Here is a 19,152-nt window from a genome sequence, read left to right on the forward strand (position 1 = left end):
TGCATATCTTTAATTTACTGTCATAATTGAACTTACACTGAACTAACCTTTCTGAGCACGCTCAGATCACAGGGGAAATCAAGACACTTTTGGGCGTCGCTGATCCGCTGCAGCATCATTCTACACAAACACTGAGGAATAAAATGTAAATATAAAATCATAACTAAGATTAACAAACTATATCAGCTGCATAAATTAATATAAAGTTATCATAAAGGAAACACTTGCTTAATAGTTTTGATGACATCACTGCTGGAATATGATCTGCATTCATTCATTCATTCATGAAAAGACACTCGCATTAATCAACGTCAAACTACACGAGTTATTTCTCACACTACTAAACATGAATAACACATCTAACAATCAACAAACAAACAAACAAACAGATGGGACACTTGAAGTTTATTCAGGTATCACCAAACACATTTTTGTTCTGTAGTAAATCATCTTAAATTAACCAAATCAGATGTAGTCTCTGGTGTAAGAGGTTAAACCAAGTATTAACGTTTTCAAAGTGCTTTCATTCAGGTTGTGTTTACAATGACAGACAGGCCGACAGAAAAATAAAACAGCTCATATGATACAGAGAAAATACTAAGACTTGGATGCATATGAAGCTTTTCACGTAAGCCTGTAACGATAAAAAACAAAAACCTGGGTTGCCAAATCTGTCACTCCAATAAACTGCATAGATATCAATATAACGTCAGCAATTCAATAATATCTGTTCTCATAGACGGGGCGTAAAGTGCCGAGTCAGAACCCACAGAGTCCGTTTAATCTCCTGAAAACATTCACACAATAAAAACATATTCAACGTTAGAAAAGATCATCATGTAAGGTTAGCATTTGGCACCGTGCGCTTCAAACCCCTGCGTCAGGACCTGGGGAAAAACACAATTAACCATCTTATGACATTTGATCCTTAAAAATAGAGAGTCTGATGCAAAAGTTTCGCAGTAATGCTCCGAGCATGCCAATCTGCATCTGTACATGCAATTAATTATCTGTTTAAACCCTAAAATGAGCCAATACTTCATCAATCAAACAACAGAAACCAATACAAACAGGCTAAATTGTTCATTTCCTGCTCTAAAAGGAAATAACAAACAGGAAGATCACAGCAGAGGCCTACATCAAACCCAAAGAGCAAATAACAATCACTGCAAAAATCATTTTTCTTTCAGAGTATTTTCGTCTTATTTTGTGATCAACAATACTGAAACATCCATCGCTCGAGTACTAGAATAGCATGAGATATTTAGTTGTGTTTACAGAGAAATTAAACAACATTTGGTGCAGTTTATGCTTAAAACAAGAAAAACTCTTTGCCAAAGCAGGTCACAAAAATAAACTCTTTTCCACTTTCAATCAAGTTTTTTTCTCACCCCAATGGCAAATAGTTTTGTTACTAAATCTTGTTCAATTTCCCTGAAAACAAGACATTCTGCTTCTCAAGTAAATTGATCTTGTTTTATGAATGTTTAGTTTTTTTTCTGGAAAACAAGACAAAATCACTCAATTCTCTGCAGTGCTGGCACTTCCAGGTGTGTCCACATTTTGTCTTTTGTACATTTTCCCACAAGCCATCAAAGGCAGACACCTGGTTAAAGTTCAGCTCTAGTTGTAATTAGAAGTCTGGGATTATTGCTTTGATTAACACCCGGCCTGTGCATTCAGGCACGTTTCATGGAGGTATGTGGTGTAAAATGGGGTGTTTGTGTGGTGAGGTCAGTGCAGCTCGATGAATGCCTCCATTTCCTCTGAGAAGAGCCCTTTGTAGGGAAGTCTGTGTTTCTCAATGGTGCGGGCAGCCAGACACTGCAGGGTGACGTAACTGAGCGGGTGTAGTGCGTGTCGCCCGCTGCTCTGCTCGTCCAGCAGCTCGTAGGGTGTCTTGTGTTGTGCATTGGTGGCGTCGAAATGCGCCCCGGCTTGAATCAGCGCTCCCATGATCTCCGGGCAGTTGTTGGTGGCAGCGACGTGAAGCGGCGTGTTGTTCTCACAATCGCGGGAGTCGACATCCGCACCGCACTCCAGGAACAACCCAGCCACGATGAGAGACGGGAACCGGCCCACCGGGTAACGACCCACCGACGTGGTCTCTTTATCAACAGCCATGTGCAAAGGCGTGTAGCCGTTCCTCGCCCGGGGATTGAGCTTCAGGAGCCGGTAGACCACCTGCCTCTTCTGGTGCTCTTGCTCCGCAGTACAGTCGAGTTTCTCCAACAGGAAGACAAGGTGCAGAATAATGGACAGGGCTTTGGTGAACTGTGGCGCCTCCGGAGGACTGTCCCGCTGCGCCACTGCACGCTCCACCTCCCGCACGCTCTTGCTCAGGACAGCCATCAAGTCCTGGAAGGTGACGCGGGTGGCCAGGGTGCCCTTGGCTCTGTCCTGAAGAACGAAGGAAAAGAGCTCGGCGAACGACAGGAAGCTGCTGGCAGTCATGGGGCTGAGCGGGTCCAGGTTGCTCTGCTGCATGTCCAGGGCGTACTTCCACAGGCTGATGCAGCGCTCAAAGTTGCCCGAGTCGGCGTAGACTGCCCCCCTGTAGCGGATGTAGTATGAAGTGTCCGGGTGCGAGGGGCCCAAGATGCGCTCCCTCACCAGAAGGGCCTGCATCCTCATCTCATCAGGGTCTGTGATGAGCGCCTCCAGCTCCTCGACCGTGCACACCTCGTGGGCGCAGTCATACGCCGGGACGGGGGGACCGGGAGGGGGTTTGGCCAGAAATCCAGCCTTCTCACCCGCCTGCCGCAGCTCCATCGCTCTTCTCCAGTAGCGCATGGCACCCAGCAGGTCACGTTTCTTGTCCACAAATGTCGCCCCTAGAAGTTCGAGGGCATCTATCCGCTCCTCTCTGGTGGCCCGGGGCTGGTGCACGAGATACTCAACTATATTGGTGTGACCGGTGACGCTGGCGGCCAGCAGCGGGGTCATCCCATAACCATCCCGCTCCATGCGGGCGTTACATTTCATCAGCATCTTCATGATCTCCAGACTCCCGGATTCAGCGCAGTCGTGCAGGGCGGTGTTGCCCTTCACGCTCTTACGGTTGACGTCGGCCCCTCGCTCCAACAGGAACTTGGCGATCTCCCTGTGGCCCTTGTAGCACGAGATCATCAGACACGTATGACCGTGGCGGTTCGCCACTTCCATGTCCGCACGATGCTCCACCAGGTATTGAACGATCTCCAGATGACCATCGAAGCATGCGGCCCTCAGGGGGGTGGAGTTGGTCAGGGTGGTGTTATTGACGGAGGCTCCGTGCTTCAGGAGCGTCTTCACTACTGGCAGATGTCCCGCGGCGGAGGCCGCCCACAGCGGCGGAGCGCCTTCAATCGTCTCGCCGTCAAAGTTCACGGAGCCTCCGAGCTCCACGTTAGCCTTGCAGTGCTCCAGCAGGTAATCCACAACCTCCAGATGGCCGTACCGGGAGGCGATGAGGAGCGGCGTCCCCCCCTGCGTCTTCTCCTCCGCCAGCGCCTCCAGCTCCTCGGGACTTTTGTTGCACAGCAACTTCTGAATGAGTTTTAGTTTTCCGTCTCTCGCCGCGTTAAACACCGCCGTGCTAATATCCATCTTCTCGGCATGTGACGTCACAAACTGTTCGTTAAAGCTCGTTTGAATGTGCGGGCGCGGGAAGCGCGTGTCGCTTCTGATTTAGAGGGGAAACATCCTCGCGCTGCATTTTACTGCCATTTTAAGGCTGAAATCGAAATGGCGTCGATGTTGTTTGACAGCTCTATGTTTACCACTGAAGTGTGGAGCGCTGGCTCTTGTAGTTCATTCGCCCGGTCAGTATACTCCGGGAAGCACGTAAAGAACTACAATGCCTGTCAGGCGTCGCGAAAGTCAGTACGTTGACCGGCAAGCTCGACTTGTGGGAAATGTAGGTAATAAACAACGATTCGGTCGTTTGAATCCGTGTGTTTGAACGGATCACGGAACTACATTCACCATAATTCAAGTGGTGAAACTCGGGCAGCGTGATGTAAACACGGAATGCATGAACAACTTGTCTGGCATGTATGAGGTCACTGTTTGATTATACTGTACCAGAAGTTTGTTTGTGTGTGTGTGTGTGTGTCTTGTATTTATTGGCCTAAATAATAATAATAATAATAATAATAATAATAATAATAATGTGAAGTTTAATATGTAGAATTGAGGTTTATTTTTACTTATTTTTTTTTTTAATGTTAATGAGTTTGAGTTTATTTATTTATACAGGGGAAAACAATGTTTTTTTTCAGGCCCAATTCAGAAGATCTGATTTTCAATGGGGTTCCTGTCCTACAGGCAAAAAGAAAAGGGGAAAAAGGAAAAGACAACAAATTTAATGGCAGAAAAAAACAACAAAGAAATACAGCAAGACAAAAAAAGAACAATTAAAAAACAAAGAACATGAGTACATGATTGATTATTCAACAGATGTTTGTATAAGTCAGTGTTTTATAGTTAACGAAAACTAAAATAATTTTCGTTAACTAAAAAAAACCAGGAAATTATTGGAAAAAACTGAAACTAAAATACTTTTTCATAACTCCAAAACTAACTAAAATAAAATAAAAATTATCTTGAATTCATTTTAGTTGTAGTTTTTGATACACTAGGGTGAATATGGGCAAAGTGGGACACGTTTGAAAATTGTACTTTATTGACACTTTGAATTATGATCCAAACGCCATTTAACCTAAGATTAAACCTTTGAAGAAAGCTAAGGATGTCTTCTACTTTAGTCAAAAGCACAAATGAAGAAATATTCAATACTAGGAAGTAGAACCTTTGAAGACCCTCTTTTGACCAAATCACAGATTTGTTTTATGCATTACTGGTAAAGTGGGACAGAGGAAAAAATATTCTCTAGGAAATATCAAATATTTAGAATTAATTTGTATATTTCCTTTCACATCAAAATGACGCAAGGGAGGGAGGGGGTCCAGCCTAACATCATGCTCACATACCCGTATTTTTCAATTATCAATGATAGGTTGTATCGAGTGATGCAGAACACTCAAACAAAAGAAAATACAACCCAGTTATTAGTCCCGAAGAGCTGTCGGGAAGCTCTCTTCCTGGCGGCTCACCATAATCCAGTGGCTGGCCATTTAGGACAGGAAAGAACACTTAACTGAATAATGGCCTTTTTTTTGCCAGGCATTCACTTGAACATTCGTAGGTGGTGTGTGGCATGCCGTGAATGTCAGTTGGTGAATCCACTGGCCACCCCAAAAGCATCATTGCACCCTCTACCTTTAATTGAGGTACCCTTTGAAAGAGTTGGTATAGACCTCATCGGGCCATTAGAACGGACCGCATGTGGACATCGCTTTGCATTAGTTCTGGTGGAATATACAACGCGATATCCGGAAGAAGTGCCCCTGTGCAACATCTCAGCACGCAGTGTTGTGGAGGCACTCTTCAGAATAATCTCCCGAGTGGGGATTCCAAAAGAATTCCTCACTGATCAAGGCACTACCTTTATGTCATGAACACTACACAAACTATACTAATTTTTAGGTATTAAATCGATTCGCACAAGTGTTTACCACCCACAAACAGATGGGTTGGTGGAACGATTTAATAAAACCCTGAAAAATATAATTCGTAAATTCATACACGAGGATGCTAGAAATTGGGATAAATGGCTCGAACCCCTGTTATTTGCAGTTCAAGAGGTCCCAAAAGCCACAGGGTTTTCCCCATTCAAGGTGCTGTATGGGTGTCGGCCACGTGACGTACTCGACGTCAAACAGGAAGCTTGGAAGGAGGGGTCTTCAAACAGCAAAAATTAAATTCAGTACTTTCTTGATCTTAGAGCAAAACTCCACACTTTCGGTCAACTAACACAGGGGAATTTGCTCCAAGCTCAGGAACGTCAAAGCCGACTGTATGACAGGGGCACTTGACTATGGGAATTCGCACCGGGAGATAAAGTGCTTGTATTACTGCCCACCTCATGCTCTAAATTACTCGCCAAGTGGCAAGGGCCCTTTGAGGTCACATGGCGAGTTGGAGATCTCAATTATGAGGTTAAGCGAACGGATAGGGGCTTAGCACGTCAATTTTATCACCTCAATCTTCTAAAATCATGGAGGGAGGCAGTCTCTGTGGCCTTAGCGAAGGTAGTCCCTGAGAGGGAGGAGGTCATGCCAAAGGTGACTCTTAGACCACATTCATTCACCCTGGTCCAGTGTGGAGACCACCTCTCACCTTCGCAGCTCACAGACATGGCCAAGTTGCAAGCGGAATTCGCAGATGTGTTCTCGCCTCTCCCCGATCACACAAACCTCATAGAACACCCCGGGGGTGGTGGTTTGTAGCCGCCCCATCACTTTCCTGAACACCAAAAAAAGATTATTAAGGAGGAATTAGAGGCGATGCTTGATATGGGCATAATAGAAGAGTCGCACAGCGATTGGGCCAGCTCAGTGGTTCTGGTACCTAAGAGCGACGGGCCGGTTTGGTTCTGTGTAGACTATCGCAAAGGCTTACACCAATTGGCTTACACCAATTTGTGACTCTTCTGTTTGGTTTGTTTGGGGCCCCCACCACGTTCCAGCATCTCATGGACAAAGTTCTCAGGCCACATAGGTTGTATGATGTTGCCCCGGCCTGAGTCGGGCAGTGGGGGTATGTGGTGATGGGGGGTGTGGTCGTGTGTCTGTCTGCAGGAGAGAGGGAGTGGTGATCAAGCTGGTTGACATGATTTCTAACAACCGTTTCTCATTACAGTGATAGCAGAAAGAATCCTTAAAACAGCTTGAAAAAAACACAGAATGTAATGCTCTATGTATATCTGTTACTGTCAAGAGTTTAGGCACTGCTCTCTGTAAGGTCAGGGTCAAAAGGGTCTGATAGGGTTCTTCTCCTATTTTGGAAGCTTCCAAAATACAACCTGCACATCCCTGCAGCAGGGTGCTTTGCATCTTACCTTGTTTATACATTTGCTAAGAGGAGAGCTGCAAAGGCATGCATAAACCTGTGGATATAAAGCACCTATTCTCACTTAAGCATTAGACGGATGGAAACCACGGACAACAGACGGATGGAAACAATGGACAACAGATGGACAGAAACAACGGACAACTGACAGTCAACAACAACTACAATGATGAAGACACAGATAAACATCTCTGTGTATCACCCAGAAGAACTATACGCAATCTGATGAACTCTAATAAAAGCTGTTGAAGTCCAACTTCTGTCTCCCGCTCTTCTTCTCGAACACCTCAACCCTGGCTACTAAAAACTGAATCTGACATTTCTGGCAGTGGGGATGGGATGGAATGATGACTGAAAGGACTCTGGGCATTTGACATAGGAACGAATCAAATCTTGCTGGTCTTCCTCCTATCGAGCCCGCTGTGCATAAAAGTGTGAGTTGGTTATTTGTCATCTCCATTAAAAAACCTTTGGGTGCTAAGGGCACACCTGATATATTTGTGCAAATTAAAAAATTGTGTTTTGAGTCACGGTGATAACCGGAGACATTTTGGGAACTACATTGGTCGAGTTACAGTGTAGGAATTTTTGTTAGAGCAATAATAGTAAAGGGAAAAGTTTTAGTAGCTGAGGATTCAGTTGCAACTATGGAGAAAGGCAGTTGAGGTGTTCCTGATATCACTCTAACTGAGGTGACAGATGTTTTATCAAAACATTTAAGAGAATTCATGAAACTAGACAAAACTGAGGCAGAAATTATTGCAAAATATCAAATTAAAGTCCAAAAGGCTGATATGTGTTATCCAGATAATATAAAAAAAATGCATGGGGAAAAATTTTGCGGATGAAAGATAGAGATTCAAGAAAAGTCCCATGGATTATGGTTGTTTTATCACACTGTAGAAAATGGGAAAATAAAACAACTAAAAAAAATTATGAAAGAGATAAACAGTGTTGGGAAATTAAGTTAAAAGGGATTCAAACCTGGTGATGAATTAAAAGATCAGCTGAAACAGAAATCTCCTGACATTACTAAAAATTCACAAGCATTTGAATCAGACTCTGACAGTGATAGTTTAAGTGACAGCGATGCTGATGATGTCATAAACCTTCACCCATTCCATATCAAATTTCGAAGAGGCAGGAAACAGGAGCATCCTCTAGTAATAAAGGATGATGATGGAAAGGAGTAAGTTAAACAACACGAAGTTCATGTTCCTAGTTCAACTGAATACAGATATGAACCTCCTACTCCAAAAGAAATACATGATTGGTCTAAGGAAGTAGGAAATGATAAGAAAAATCCTCTCTCTGCACTGATCAAATTAGAAGCACTAAAAGATAGCTATAGTCTATCTGTAAAAGATGGATATAGCATTGTGGCTGTCAGTTTGTCAGTGTGAGACAGGAGAGAATTGAAAGAACTTCTAGGAGAAATCTTTGACATGACTGAAATAGACATTTATGCTGAAAAGCAAGAGTGGAAAGCATCAAGAATATGGTGTGCTTTGGGTCGTTGTCCTGTTGGAAGATGAACCTTCGCCCCAGTCTGAGGTCCAGAGCGCTCTGGAGCAGGTTTTCATCAAGGATGTCTCTGTACTTTGCTGCATTCATCTTTCCCTCGATCCTGACTAGTCTCCCAGTTCCTGCCGCTGAAAAACATCCCCACAGCATGATGCTGCCACCACCATGCTTCACTGTAGGGATGGTATTGGCCAGGTGATGAGCGGTGCCTGGTTTCCTCCAGACATGATGCTTTCCATTCAGGCCAAAGAGTTCAATGTTTGTTTCTCATGGTCTGAGAGTCCTTCAGGTGCTTTTTAGCAAATTCCAGGTGGGCTGTCATGTGCCTTTTACTGAGGAGTGGCTTCCGTCTGTGTTAATGCAAACTCAACCAATTACTTTGAACATTGGGCCAGTTGAAATTTCAATGCCTATTTGGATAGGAGATGTTACTTAAGCTTTACTGGGTATAGATGTCTTAATGTCGTTCAACTCCAACATAGAATTCAGAGATGGGAAACTGACATGGAAACTGAGAACATTAACTAAACAGAGTGTTCAAAATCACCCCATCTGGACTGATGACAAGACTGACTGTGGTCTTTTTGATATGGAACCTGTAATTTTTAATGGCAAATCCCCGCCTTGTACAAAACAGTATCCTTTAAACTCAGCTGCAGTGACTGGTATTCTGCCAGTGATTGAGCAACTAGAAAAAAAATTAATTGTCATAAAAATTAACAGCACCAGTAACAGTCCAGTGTGGCCTGTGAGAAAGCCTGATGGATCATGGAGACTTATGATAGACTATTGTATAGCTAATCAATACATAGACAAAATAACTCCTTTAGTGGCAGATCCTTCAAATATTTTTAGCACTGTTGATCTAAAACACAAATGGTTTTCAGTAATAGATATGGCCAATGTGTTTTGGTCAGTGCCAATTTCTGTGGAAGTTCAACCTTGGTTTGCTTTAACAGTTCACTTTTACTTGAAGGTTTAAGGGTTTCACAATTCCCCTACTATATATCATCAGGCATTAAAAAGACATTTGGATGAATTCAAATCAACATCTGCTTTTATTCAGTATATGGATGATATTCTGAATCCATATATAACAAGCTCTATGTTCAGCATCAGCTTTAGGCATCACTGATAGCATAAAGCCTTTCAGAACACGCTGCTTTCATATAGCTTGTCACTTACAAAAGCAGTGGCAAAAGCACAGTGCCAAGTTTTAAATGTGTGGGGTCCTCCTCCAGAGAGGGGACACAGCATTGTGCCAGGACAATCAGTATATGTTAAAAAATTACAACATGCAGGTCTAGAACCTCGATGGGAAGGTCCATTCATGGTCCTTTTAGTCAGTCCATCGGCAGTTAAATTAATAGGTAAACCTAGATGGATACACATTAGTCATTGTAAAATTGCAACAAGGACTGAGAATGAACAGGGTGAATCTCTGTAGACTGTCATGAGAAGAGTCATGAGAAGAACTATACCTTTTAGTGGTATGGGGGTCACCCTCATGATGAAGACAGGGGGTGGGCTATGGGATAGCTTACACCACGTCTACAGCTTCATCTCCCTAGCTCTTCTCAGAACTTTTTAAAATCTTAGTTAGAACTTTTTACAATTTTTAAATCTTAGTATAACATCTGAAATTCATCTCAACCTTGAGATAGCATATGACTTAATATATAATTTCCTAGTTACTTGTATGTATCTTCTTTCTCCTTATAGGCGACATCCTAAATCCTGGTGACACCTGAAGATTGCACCTATGAAGGAACTCACTAAAATTTCCTTTAACAATGATGCAAGTGGCTAGAGTCCTTCCTATATATTTTTTTATAATTTTGCTTATTGATATTATACAAACATATTCATATATCCACATTTATGTACTCAACTATAATCAGAAGCTATGCAATATATATTCATATACTCACATTTATGTAATCAGCTTATATAACATTATCACTGTAGTAATACTCCATGTATTCCTTATATGCCCATCCTTGTACTCCTGTGTTTATATATGCATGTTACCAGATGTAAGCCTTATATGTTAAATATGTGTTAGAAGATTACTTCATGCTCTTTCTCTGCCCTTGTATATGGTTTGTGCTTTGTGTGCCCAATGTTCCCGTGAGAAGCTGGAACATTCGTGAGACCAAGTATATACATTTTGGACTCTTTGGAGTATATGAACTTGTTGCCCTTTTGACCTGATGACGTTTCAGAGCTGGTTGCAGAGACAGCTTAGTTTTATAGTTGTTATTATTCCAAGCAACGTAAGACGCCAGTCTGCACACACAGGTTGCCTCTAAGACACCTGTGTGTGCACTTTGCTGAGATCATGATATTTACGAGCGCTTGGCAAGAATGTATGCACGAGCTATTCTGCAACATATTCCTTCCACTTAACCGCAGCTTTCGCACTTCAATAGGTCATAACAATATGACCTGACACCTCGAGTTACAACTTCAACCCATGCAGAACTCGCTGTACCAACAAAGGAAGTCTTTTTTGGCACAGTCTTAAGAGGGTATAAAGACCTTAACGAATCTTTGATTGTCAGACTAACATCTCAACCCTCCAGCTCTTCACATCTGATCTCCAACTTTGAGGCCTCATCTTGACTGTCTGTACTTTAACTTTTTCCCATTTACTTACTTATTTCATTAGACAAAGACAAGACTTTGTATTATTAGGTTTATTCCAGGACCTAGTCCTTAAGATATATCTACTTAACATTTTATAATTGAACATTTATTTTTCTCTGTTATTGCATTTATTCAGTATTCATTATTTCATTTATATTCATTTATTACTTTTTATTAATTAAAATTTGTTATTCCTTTTACAAATCATCTGATTTATTGAAGTCATTTCCATCTGCTGGATCTCACTGCATCAATTTGGAGGTTCCGGACCGAGATAAAGTTGAAAATGGATCAACTTTGATTCTTCTCCTGCAAGGCTCAAAGATTAGTTAGGTGAGTTATCATCTTCCATTCTGCTCCTCCGCGTTCCTGGAATTAAAAGCAGAGGTCCGCAGATTAAGTGCCGTGCGAACAAAGCCATTAATCCATGGCTTCTGGTTCGGATAGATCCGTGTTGTTCTGGTCAGAACGATGTCCTCTACGCACTTTCTGATGAAACACATTACGCTATCAGCGTAGAGGTGGACCGGAACATCTCCCAGTCCGTGTGATCAAAACAGTCCTGTAGCGTAGAGTCTGATTGGTCCGACCAGCACTGGATCGTTCTGAGAGTGGGTGCTTCCTGTTTCAGTTTCTGCCTGTAAGTAGGCAGAAGCAGAATGGAAGAGTGGTCCGTTTTGCCAAATGGCGGGTGGGGGAGGGATTTGTAGCCATCCCGGAATGGAGAGTAGCAATGGTCCAAAACCCGGTCCCCTCGTGTGTTGAAACTAATGTGCTGGTGGTATTTTGGTGCGACTGATTTGAAACTGGCTTTATTAAATTCCCTGGTCACAATGAACGCGGCCTCAGGGTGCGCGGTTTCCTGCTTGCTTATAATCCCATACAGTTCCTTGAGTGCCCGGTCTGTGTCGGCTTGTGGCGGGATGTACACAGTTGTGATAATGACCGCTGTGAATTCCCTCGGTAGCCAGAATGGTCGACACAGAAGCATGAGAAATTCCAGATCAGGAGAGCAGAAAAACTTGATAGAATGTACGTTCCTCTGATCACACCAGGATTTGTTGATCATAAAACATATACCACCACCTCTGCTTTTACCTGAGAGGTCTTTCGCTCTGTCCACTCGGTGCACGGAGAACCCCGCAGGTTCAATGGCTGAGTCTGGAATCTCCGCAGACGTCCAAGTTTCTGTTAGGCAGATAATGCAGCAGTCCCTCATCTCTCGTTGGAAAGAGATCCGTGCTTTCAGCTCGCAGAGCTTGTTATCCAGAGACTGAACATTTGCCAGTAGAATACTGGGTAGCGGGGGTCGATTTGTGTGGCATCTTACTCTGATGAGAACGCTGGCTCTGTTTCCACTTTTCCTCCTGCGTTTCCGCGGCCATGCAGCACAGACAAAGGGCTCCACTTGCATGTTTGTAAACAGCGGGTCAGCATTGAGGAATTTGAAGTCCGGTTTACGGTGTGAAATTGCTGAACCAATGTCCAAAGGTGTTTGTCTGTCGTAGACAATAAGGCAGACAACATCCAAGACAAAAAACATAAGATTTGTAAACAAAACAAACAAAACACTACAATGTTGTGTCGGAGCTCGCAATGCAGCAGCCATACTCGGCACCATCTAGAGTCCAACTCTATGCAGACTTTGGATTTTTAGGACACCGGTACTTCAGAATGTCCAGGGCGACAATTCAGTTGGGATGATTAGTCCACTGGTTCGTCCAGTTAGGAATGAATTATTCAGTCACATGATTTTTTTGATGCGCATCTTGTATTCCTGTTAAATCAATAGGAGTTTATTGGTAAATGTGTTTCCATCATAGTTTATGCAAATTTCTTCGTATCGAAGAAAAAATGTATCCACCTCAAACGAGCGTATATGTTTTCTCAATTAACATTTTTATTGATTCATAAACATATAACAAAATGAATAACACAACATACTGTATATACACAGAATCAACATTTAACATTTAACCCCCCCATACCCCTCCCCAATCACCAAACCCACCCTAACCCCCAACAAACACCCGTTTCACAAATAGATACACACACAAAAAGACAGAAAAAAAACCCATCAAAAAACAAAAAACAAACATAATAATCATATATAATTAAAACTAAACATATCTTTCCCCAGCCCCTCCCAGAGAGTCCCCAAAAACACCAAGTAATTCCTTCTGCTTGACATCTCTTCAAAAGCAGTCACCATCCCCATCTCCGCACACCACTCCGGAAATGAAGGCGCCCTATCCGATTTCCATCCCCTTAAAATCATTAGCCTGCCAACCATAATGCCAGTTAGAACCCAATTTTTTTTATGTGTTTATCCCCAAAATGTATATCGCCCCAGTGCCCAAAATACAGAGTCTGGGGTAGAGAGAAATTTGAGTGCCAAAACATCACACACAAAACTTTGAACCTTCAACAAAAATTCCTGGATCTTAACACACCCCCAAAAAGCATGGGTTGTGTCTATATCTTCTGATTGGCATCACCAGCAGGCTGGTGTGTCTTTAAGATCAAGCCTATACAATCTAGAATCAATATAAAATCTTGAATTGCACAAGGTGCACCCTTGCATCTCTAGATGCAGACTTGACGTTTTTTTAGAATCCTAGCCCACACTCCCTCCTCCAATACCAAATTTAAATCTTTCTCCCATAATCTCTTGAGAGAAGTTGAAGCTCCTTCCCCCAGACTCTGAATTAGCAGGGAGTAATACACTGATGCATCATGACCTTTTCCAAAAGCCATAATCACCACTCCCAGAGTATCTGCCGCTTTAGGGGGAGGCATGCTACTCCCAAAACAATACAGAGCAGGTGGCACAGCTGAAAATATCTATAGAACTGAGATCTGGTAATCCCAAAACGTTGAACCAAATTTTCAAAAGATCTCAACACTCCACTATCATATAGGTCACAATCCACTCTGACAAGCAGAAAGGGGACTTATTAATACATAATTTAGGGTTCAGCCATATGCTTGAGGCAACATTTAAATAAATGTCCAATTAAACACACTGGACACTTTTTTACATACTGAGTGCAAATGCGAGATAATGGGGTGTAACTTAACTTCTCCAATCAGTTTGATAGAAAGGCTTTGCAATGGCAAAATAGGGGCAAGAACTTCCTGTTCAATACAAAACCAGGGAGGGGCTCTCTCAGGTGGAAGTGACCAGTGAGCCAAATGTCTGAGACCGAATGCACAACGTTACGTCCATGTGGACGTATGTGTTTATTCTTTTTTTTTTTTTTTTTATGGTGCTGTTGTGTGAGATGCTGAGGTGCTGTTCCTGTTGCTGACTGCATGCTGCACCAGTGTTTGTAGCCTGCTTAGCATTGCTTATTCTTATTCTCATACATTCGTCTTTTTATCCTTTGTCATTTTACCGCGTGTTTCGGGTTTTCTGCTTTTTTACTGTTTCATCTGTGTGTATTTTACCTGTTGCTGCTAGCGCCTAGCTCGAGTCTGTGTTTGTAGCCTGCTAGCTTTTTTAGCATTGCTTATCTATCTGTTTTCAGCCTTTAATCCTTAACATCTGCCATTTTTCAGCGCGCATCGGGTTTTCCCCCGCATTATTCTCTTATCGTGATTCAACTGTGTGCATTTTCCACGTGCATCTGCTTTCTATTTTTATCGTGATTAAACTGCTCATTTTACAGCACGCACCCGTTTTTTCTCCTCTGTTACACGGATTATTGCATCGATCTCAAAGCACCACTTATCAAGAACAACCATAACAACAAACAATTGCATGAGGGATTCACATCGATCTCAAACCCTCACCACTCAGGAACAAACAATAACAACAACAACAAACAAATGCGGTAAGTCATGGCATCCGCTCATGTTATTTCTTCCTGCATTGCATGTCACATGTTTACAATAGCCTCTTCTATCAGCAGTGAGGGATTCACATGTGATAAATGTAAGGAATTAGTCAAGCTGACGGAGAAGGTTAATGAGTTAGAGACATGCATCCGAACACTAGTGGAGGTCAGTGAGAAAGAGAAGCCGGTAGATACTGTTTTGGATGCGTACAGTACAGAAAGCAACACACACACTTTGGTTTAGGCTGTAGAGCCCCTGCAGCAGGGCATTTGGGTGACGTCTCAGCGGCATACTCGCTCAGCAAAGCGACACCACTCTCCCATTCCTGTTAGGGTTTCCAATCGATTCTCCCCACTCAGTGATGCATCCACTGAGAATCATGTTGAAAGAGCCCTTGTTATTGGTGATTCTATTGTAAGGAAAGTGGAAATAGAGACTCCAGCCACTATTGTTAAATGCATTTCAGGTAACAGAGCATCTGACATCAAACCTAATTTACAAGTGCTGGCTAATGCTAAACCTAGATTTTCAAAAATTTTTATTCATGTCGGCACTAATGATGTCTAGCTTCACCAGTTGGAAATCACTAGAGATAATGTTAAAGTGTGGTGCGAACTGCCAGACACATCATCGGAGGTGAGCTTCCCTCCCTCCAGGAAATATATACAAGGTGGTGTGTGAAAAAAGCTCGGAGGATCATCAGAGACTCCAGCCACCCGAGCCATGGGCTGTTCTCACTGCTACCATCAGGTAGGCGGTATCGCAGCATCAGGACCCACACCAGCCGACTCCATGATAGCTTCTTCCCCCAAGCAATCAGACTTCTGAACTCTTGATCTCCCATGATCAAATACATCAGCACTGCACTTTATTACCCTTACTCTTATATCTCACACCGGACTGTCATAAATTATATTATTATTATATTATATTCTCTCTTAACAATTGACTATCAACCGACAGCCTGAATGTCAATACAGTACAATACTGTACATTCTATATATACTATATATACTTTTTTATATATTTTAATTTTTTATTTTTATTGAATAATGTGTATCTATATAGTGCATATTGTATACTGTACAGTGTATGTTATTATTTGTATATTGTTGTGTGTAATTATGTGTATATCAGATGTTTAAATTGTGTTGTGTTAATTTGATGTTATTGTAAATTGGTATATGTCTCATCACTGTCACGACTGCTAGGTTGATCGGAACTGCACCCAAGAATTTCACACACCATTGCACTTGTGTATATGGCTGTGTGACAATAAAGTGATTTGATTTGATTTGATTTGATAAAGAGGTGTGTCAATTTGCAAAAACGATGTCAGACACTGTAATATGTTCTGGCCCCCTCCCTGCTTGTCTTGGTGACGAGGTTTATAGTAGATTAGTGTCACTGAATGGCTGGATGTCTGAGTGGTGTCTGGAGAATAGAATAGGATTTACAGACAACTGGAACAGTTTTTGGGGTAGACCTGACCTGCTAAAGAGAGACGGACTCCATCCCTCCAGGGAAGGTGCCACTCTCCTCTCTAGTAATTTGGCTCATAGTCTTAATAGTGATAGTATTTTACTAACTGGGGCCCAGGTCAGGAAGCAGACAAACTGGTTAATATAAACATCTGCTAGCTGCTTTGATGTGTCACACAGGTCACATAAACTACAGCACATAGAGGCTGTATCACTTAGATATCATATAAAGACTATGTCTCTTCCCCAAACTACCAAACACAAAACTCTCACTAAATAATTTAGAAAAAATCTGATTAAGGTCAAACTTGAACAAAACAAACAAATTAAAGATAAACACCATATAAAGATAGGGCTACTAAACATTAGATCTCTTTCTACCAAAGCACTAATTGTAAATGAAATTATTACAGATCATTGTTTGGATGTGCTCTGTTGGACTGAAACCTGTCTTAAACCGGATGAATATATTAGTTTAAATGAATCTACTCCCCCAGGTTATTGTTATAAACATGAGCCTCATCTGAAGGGTTGAGGAGGAGGTGTTGTTACAATTTACAGTGAAGTTTTTGGTGTTACTCAGAGGACAGGATATAAATGTAAGTCTTTTGAACTAATAATGCTTAATATGACATCGTCAGATATAGATATAAATAAAAAAAAACTCTGTCATCTTTTACCCTTGCTACAGTATATAGATCACCCGGGCCTTATTCTGATTTCCTTGGTGAATTTGCACATTTTTTATCAGATCTTGTAGTTACTGTAGATAGAGCTTTAATTGTTGGTGACTTCAACATTCACATAGTTAATGAAAATGACACATTGGGATTAGCATTTATCGATATTCTCAACTCTCTTGGAGTCAGACAAAATGTAACAGGACCAACTCATTGCCATAATCATACGCTAGATCTAATTCTGTCATATGGAGTTGATGTTGATAATATAGAAAATCTTCCGCAGAGATTTGACATCTCGGATCATTACCTCGTCTCTTGTATGCTGCGATCAGCTAATGTTACTCAATGTACACCACGCTATCATTCAGGTAGAACTATTCTCTAGACCACTAAAGATAGCTTCACTAATAATCTTCCAGATCTATCTCAAACACTCAGTAAAGAACAGAAAATATAAATACAGTCATCTCTAGCACTCTTGATAGTGTCGCCCCCCTTTGATTAAAGAAAATTAAAGAAAAAAGCCTTGCACCATGGTACAATGATCAGACTCATGCTCTCAAGAGAGCAGCTCGGAAATGGAACAAAATTAGAGGTATCAGTAGCTGGGCAGTGGTAGCTCAGCGGTTAAGGCTCTGGGTTACTGCTCAGAAGGTTGGGGGTTCAAGCCCCAGCACCACCAAGCTACTACTGTTGGGCCCTTGAGCAAGGCCCTTGACCCTATCTGCTCCAGGGGTGCTGTATCATGGCTGACCCTGCACTCTGACCCCAGCCTAGCTGGGATATGTGAAAAAGAAGAATTTCACTGCAAATGTGTGATAAATAAAGAAAATTATTATAATTATTATTAGCTACAGACAGGCACTAAAAGCTGCCAGGTCAGCATATTTTAGCAAACTCATAGAAAATAACCACAACAATCCTAGGTGTTTATTCAATACTGTGGCTAAATTGGTTAGGATTAAAGCCTCAACAGAACCAGATATTCCGTCACAGCACATTAATTTCTTTACTGATAAAATTGAAATAATCAGAAATAAAACTGGAATTATCCAATCATCTGTCACAGTACCTCAGAAAACAGTGTCTCATAATTTTCCTCACATGCAACTTCAATCCTTCGCTGTCATAGGTCATGAAGAGCTAACAAAACTTATCGAAACATCAAAAGCAACAACATGTTTGTTAGATCCAATACCAACAAGCTCTTAAAAGAAGTATTCCCAGTAATCTCAGAACCTCTTCTTAATATTATTAACTCCTCACTATCCTTAGGACATGTCCCAAGAAACTTTAAAATGGCAGTTATCAAACTGCTTATTAAGAAGCCACAACTTGATCCTGAAGAACTGGTTAATTATAGACCGATTTCAAATCTCCTGTTTATGTCAAAAATACTAGAAACGGTAGTATCCTCCCAAATATGTTCATTTCTACAGAGAAATAGTATATACGAACAATTTCAGTCAGGATTTAGGCCTCATCACAGTACATCAGAGTACATCACACTTATCAGAGTTACATATGACTTGCTCTTATCATCTGATCATGGCTGCATTTCTCTTCTAGTGCTTTTAGATCTTAGTGCTGCCTTCGACACCATAGATCATGACATTCTCTTGAATAGGCTGGAGAATTATGTTGGCATTTGTGGAGTTGCATTAGCATGGTTTAGGTCCTATTTAGCAGACCACTACCACTTTCTTTATGTAAATGAGGAATTGTCAAACCAAACAAAAGTATGGAGTGCCACAGGGATCAGTTTTAGGGCCTCTGCTTTTCTCCATGTATATGCTTCCCCTGGGAGGTATTATCAGGAATCGTGGAATAAGTTTCCACTGTTATGCCGACGATACCTTATATTTCTTCAAAACCTGATGAGATTTCACAATTCTCCAATTTAGCAGAGTGTATCATCAATTAAATAAAAGATTGGATGGCCAGAAATTTCCTTCTACTCAATTCCAACAAAACATAGGTACTAATTATTGGACCAAAAACCTCTAAAAATAAGCAGCTAA

General features: G+C 41.8%; 1 protein-coding gene across 1 annotated transcript; it reads right to left on the bottom strand.

Annotated features, from left to right (window-relative positions):
- Positions 1 to 369: 369 nt before the first annotated feature.
- On the bottom strand, positions 370 to 3,743 carry LOC127443021 (protein fem-1 homolog A). The gene has a single exon (XM_051701500.1). It carries the CDS (start codon positions 3,586 to 3,588, stop codon positions 1,735 to 1,737), a length of 1,854 nt encoding a protein of 617 aa, XP_051557460.1. The 5' UTR covers positions 3,589 to 3,743; the 3' UTR covers positions 370 to 1,734.
- Positions 3,744 to 19,152: the final 15,409 nt, after the last annotated feature.

This window comes from Myxocyprinus asiaticus, chromosome 6 (assembly GCF_019703515.2).
Source record: "Myxocyprinus asiaticus isolate MX2 ecotype Aquarium Trade chromosome 6, UBuf_Myxa_2, whole genome shotgun sequence".
NCBI lineage: Eukaryota > Metazoa > Chordata > Actinopteri > Cypriniformes > Catostomidae > Myxocyprinus > Myxocyprinus asiaticus.

What these genes read in the sequence shown, in the direction of transcription:
- LOC127443021 (XM_051701500.1), bottom strand. Translation starts at nt 3,588, where the DNA reads ATGGATATTAGCACGGCGGTGTTTAACGCGGCGAGAGACGGAAAACTA.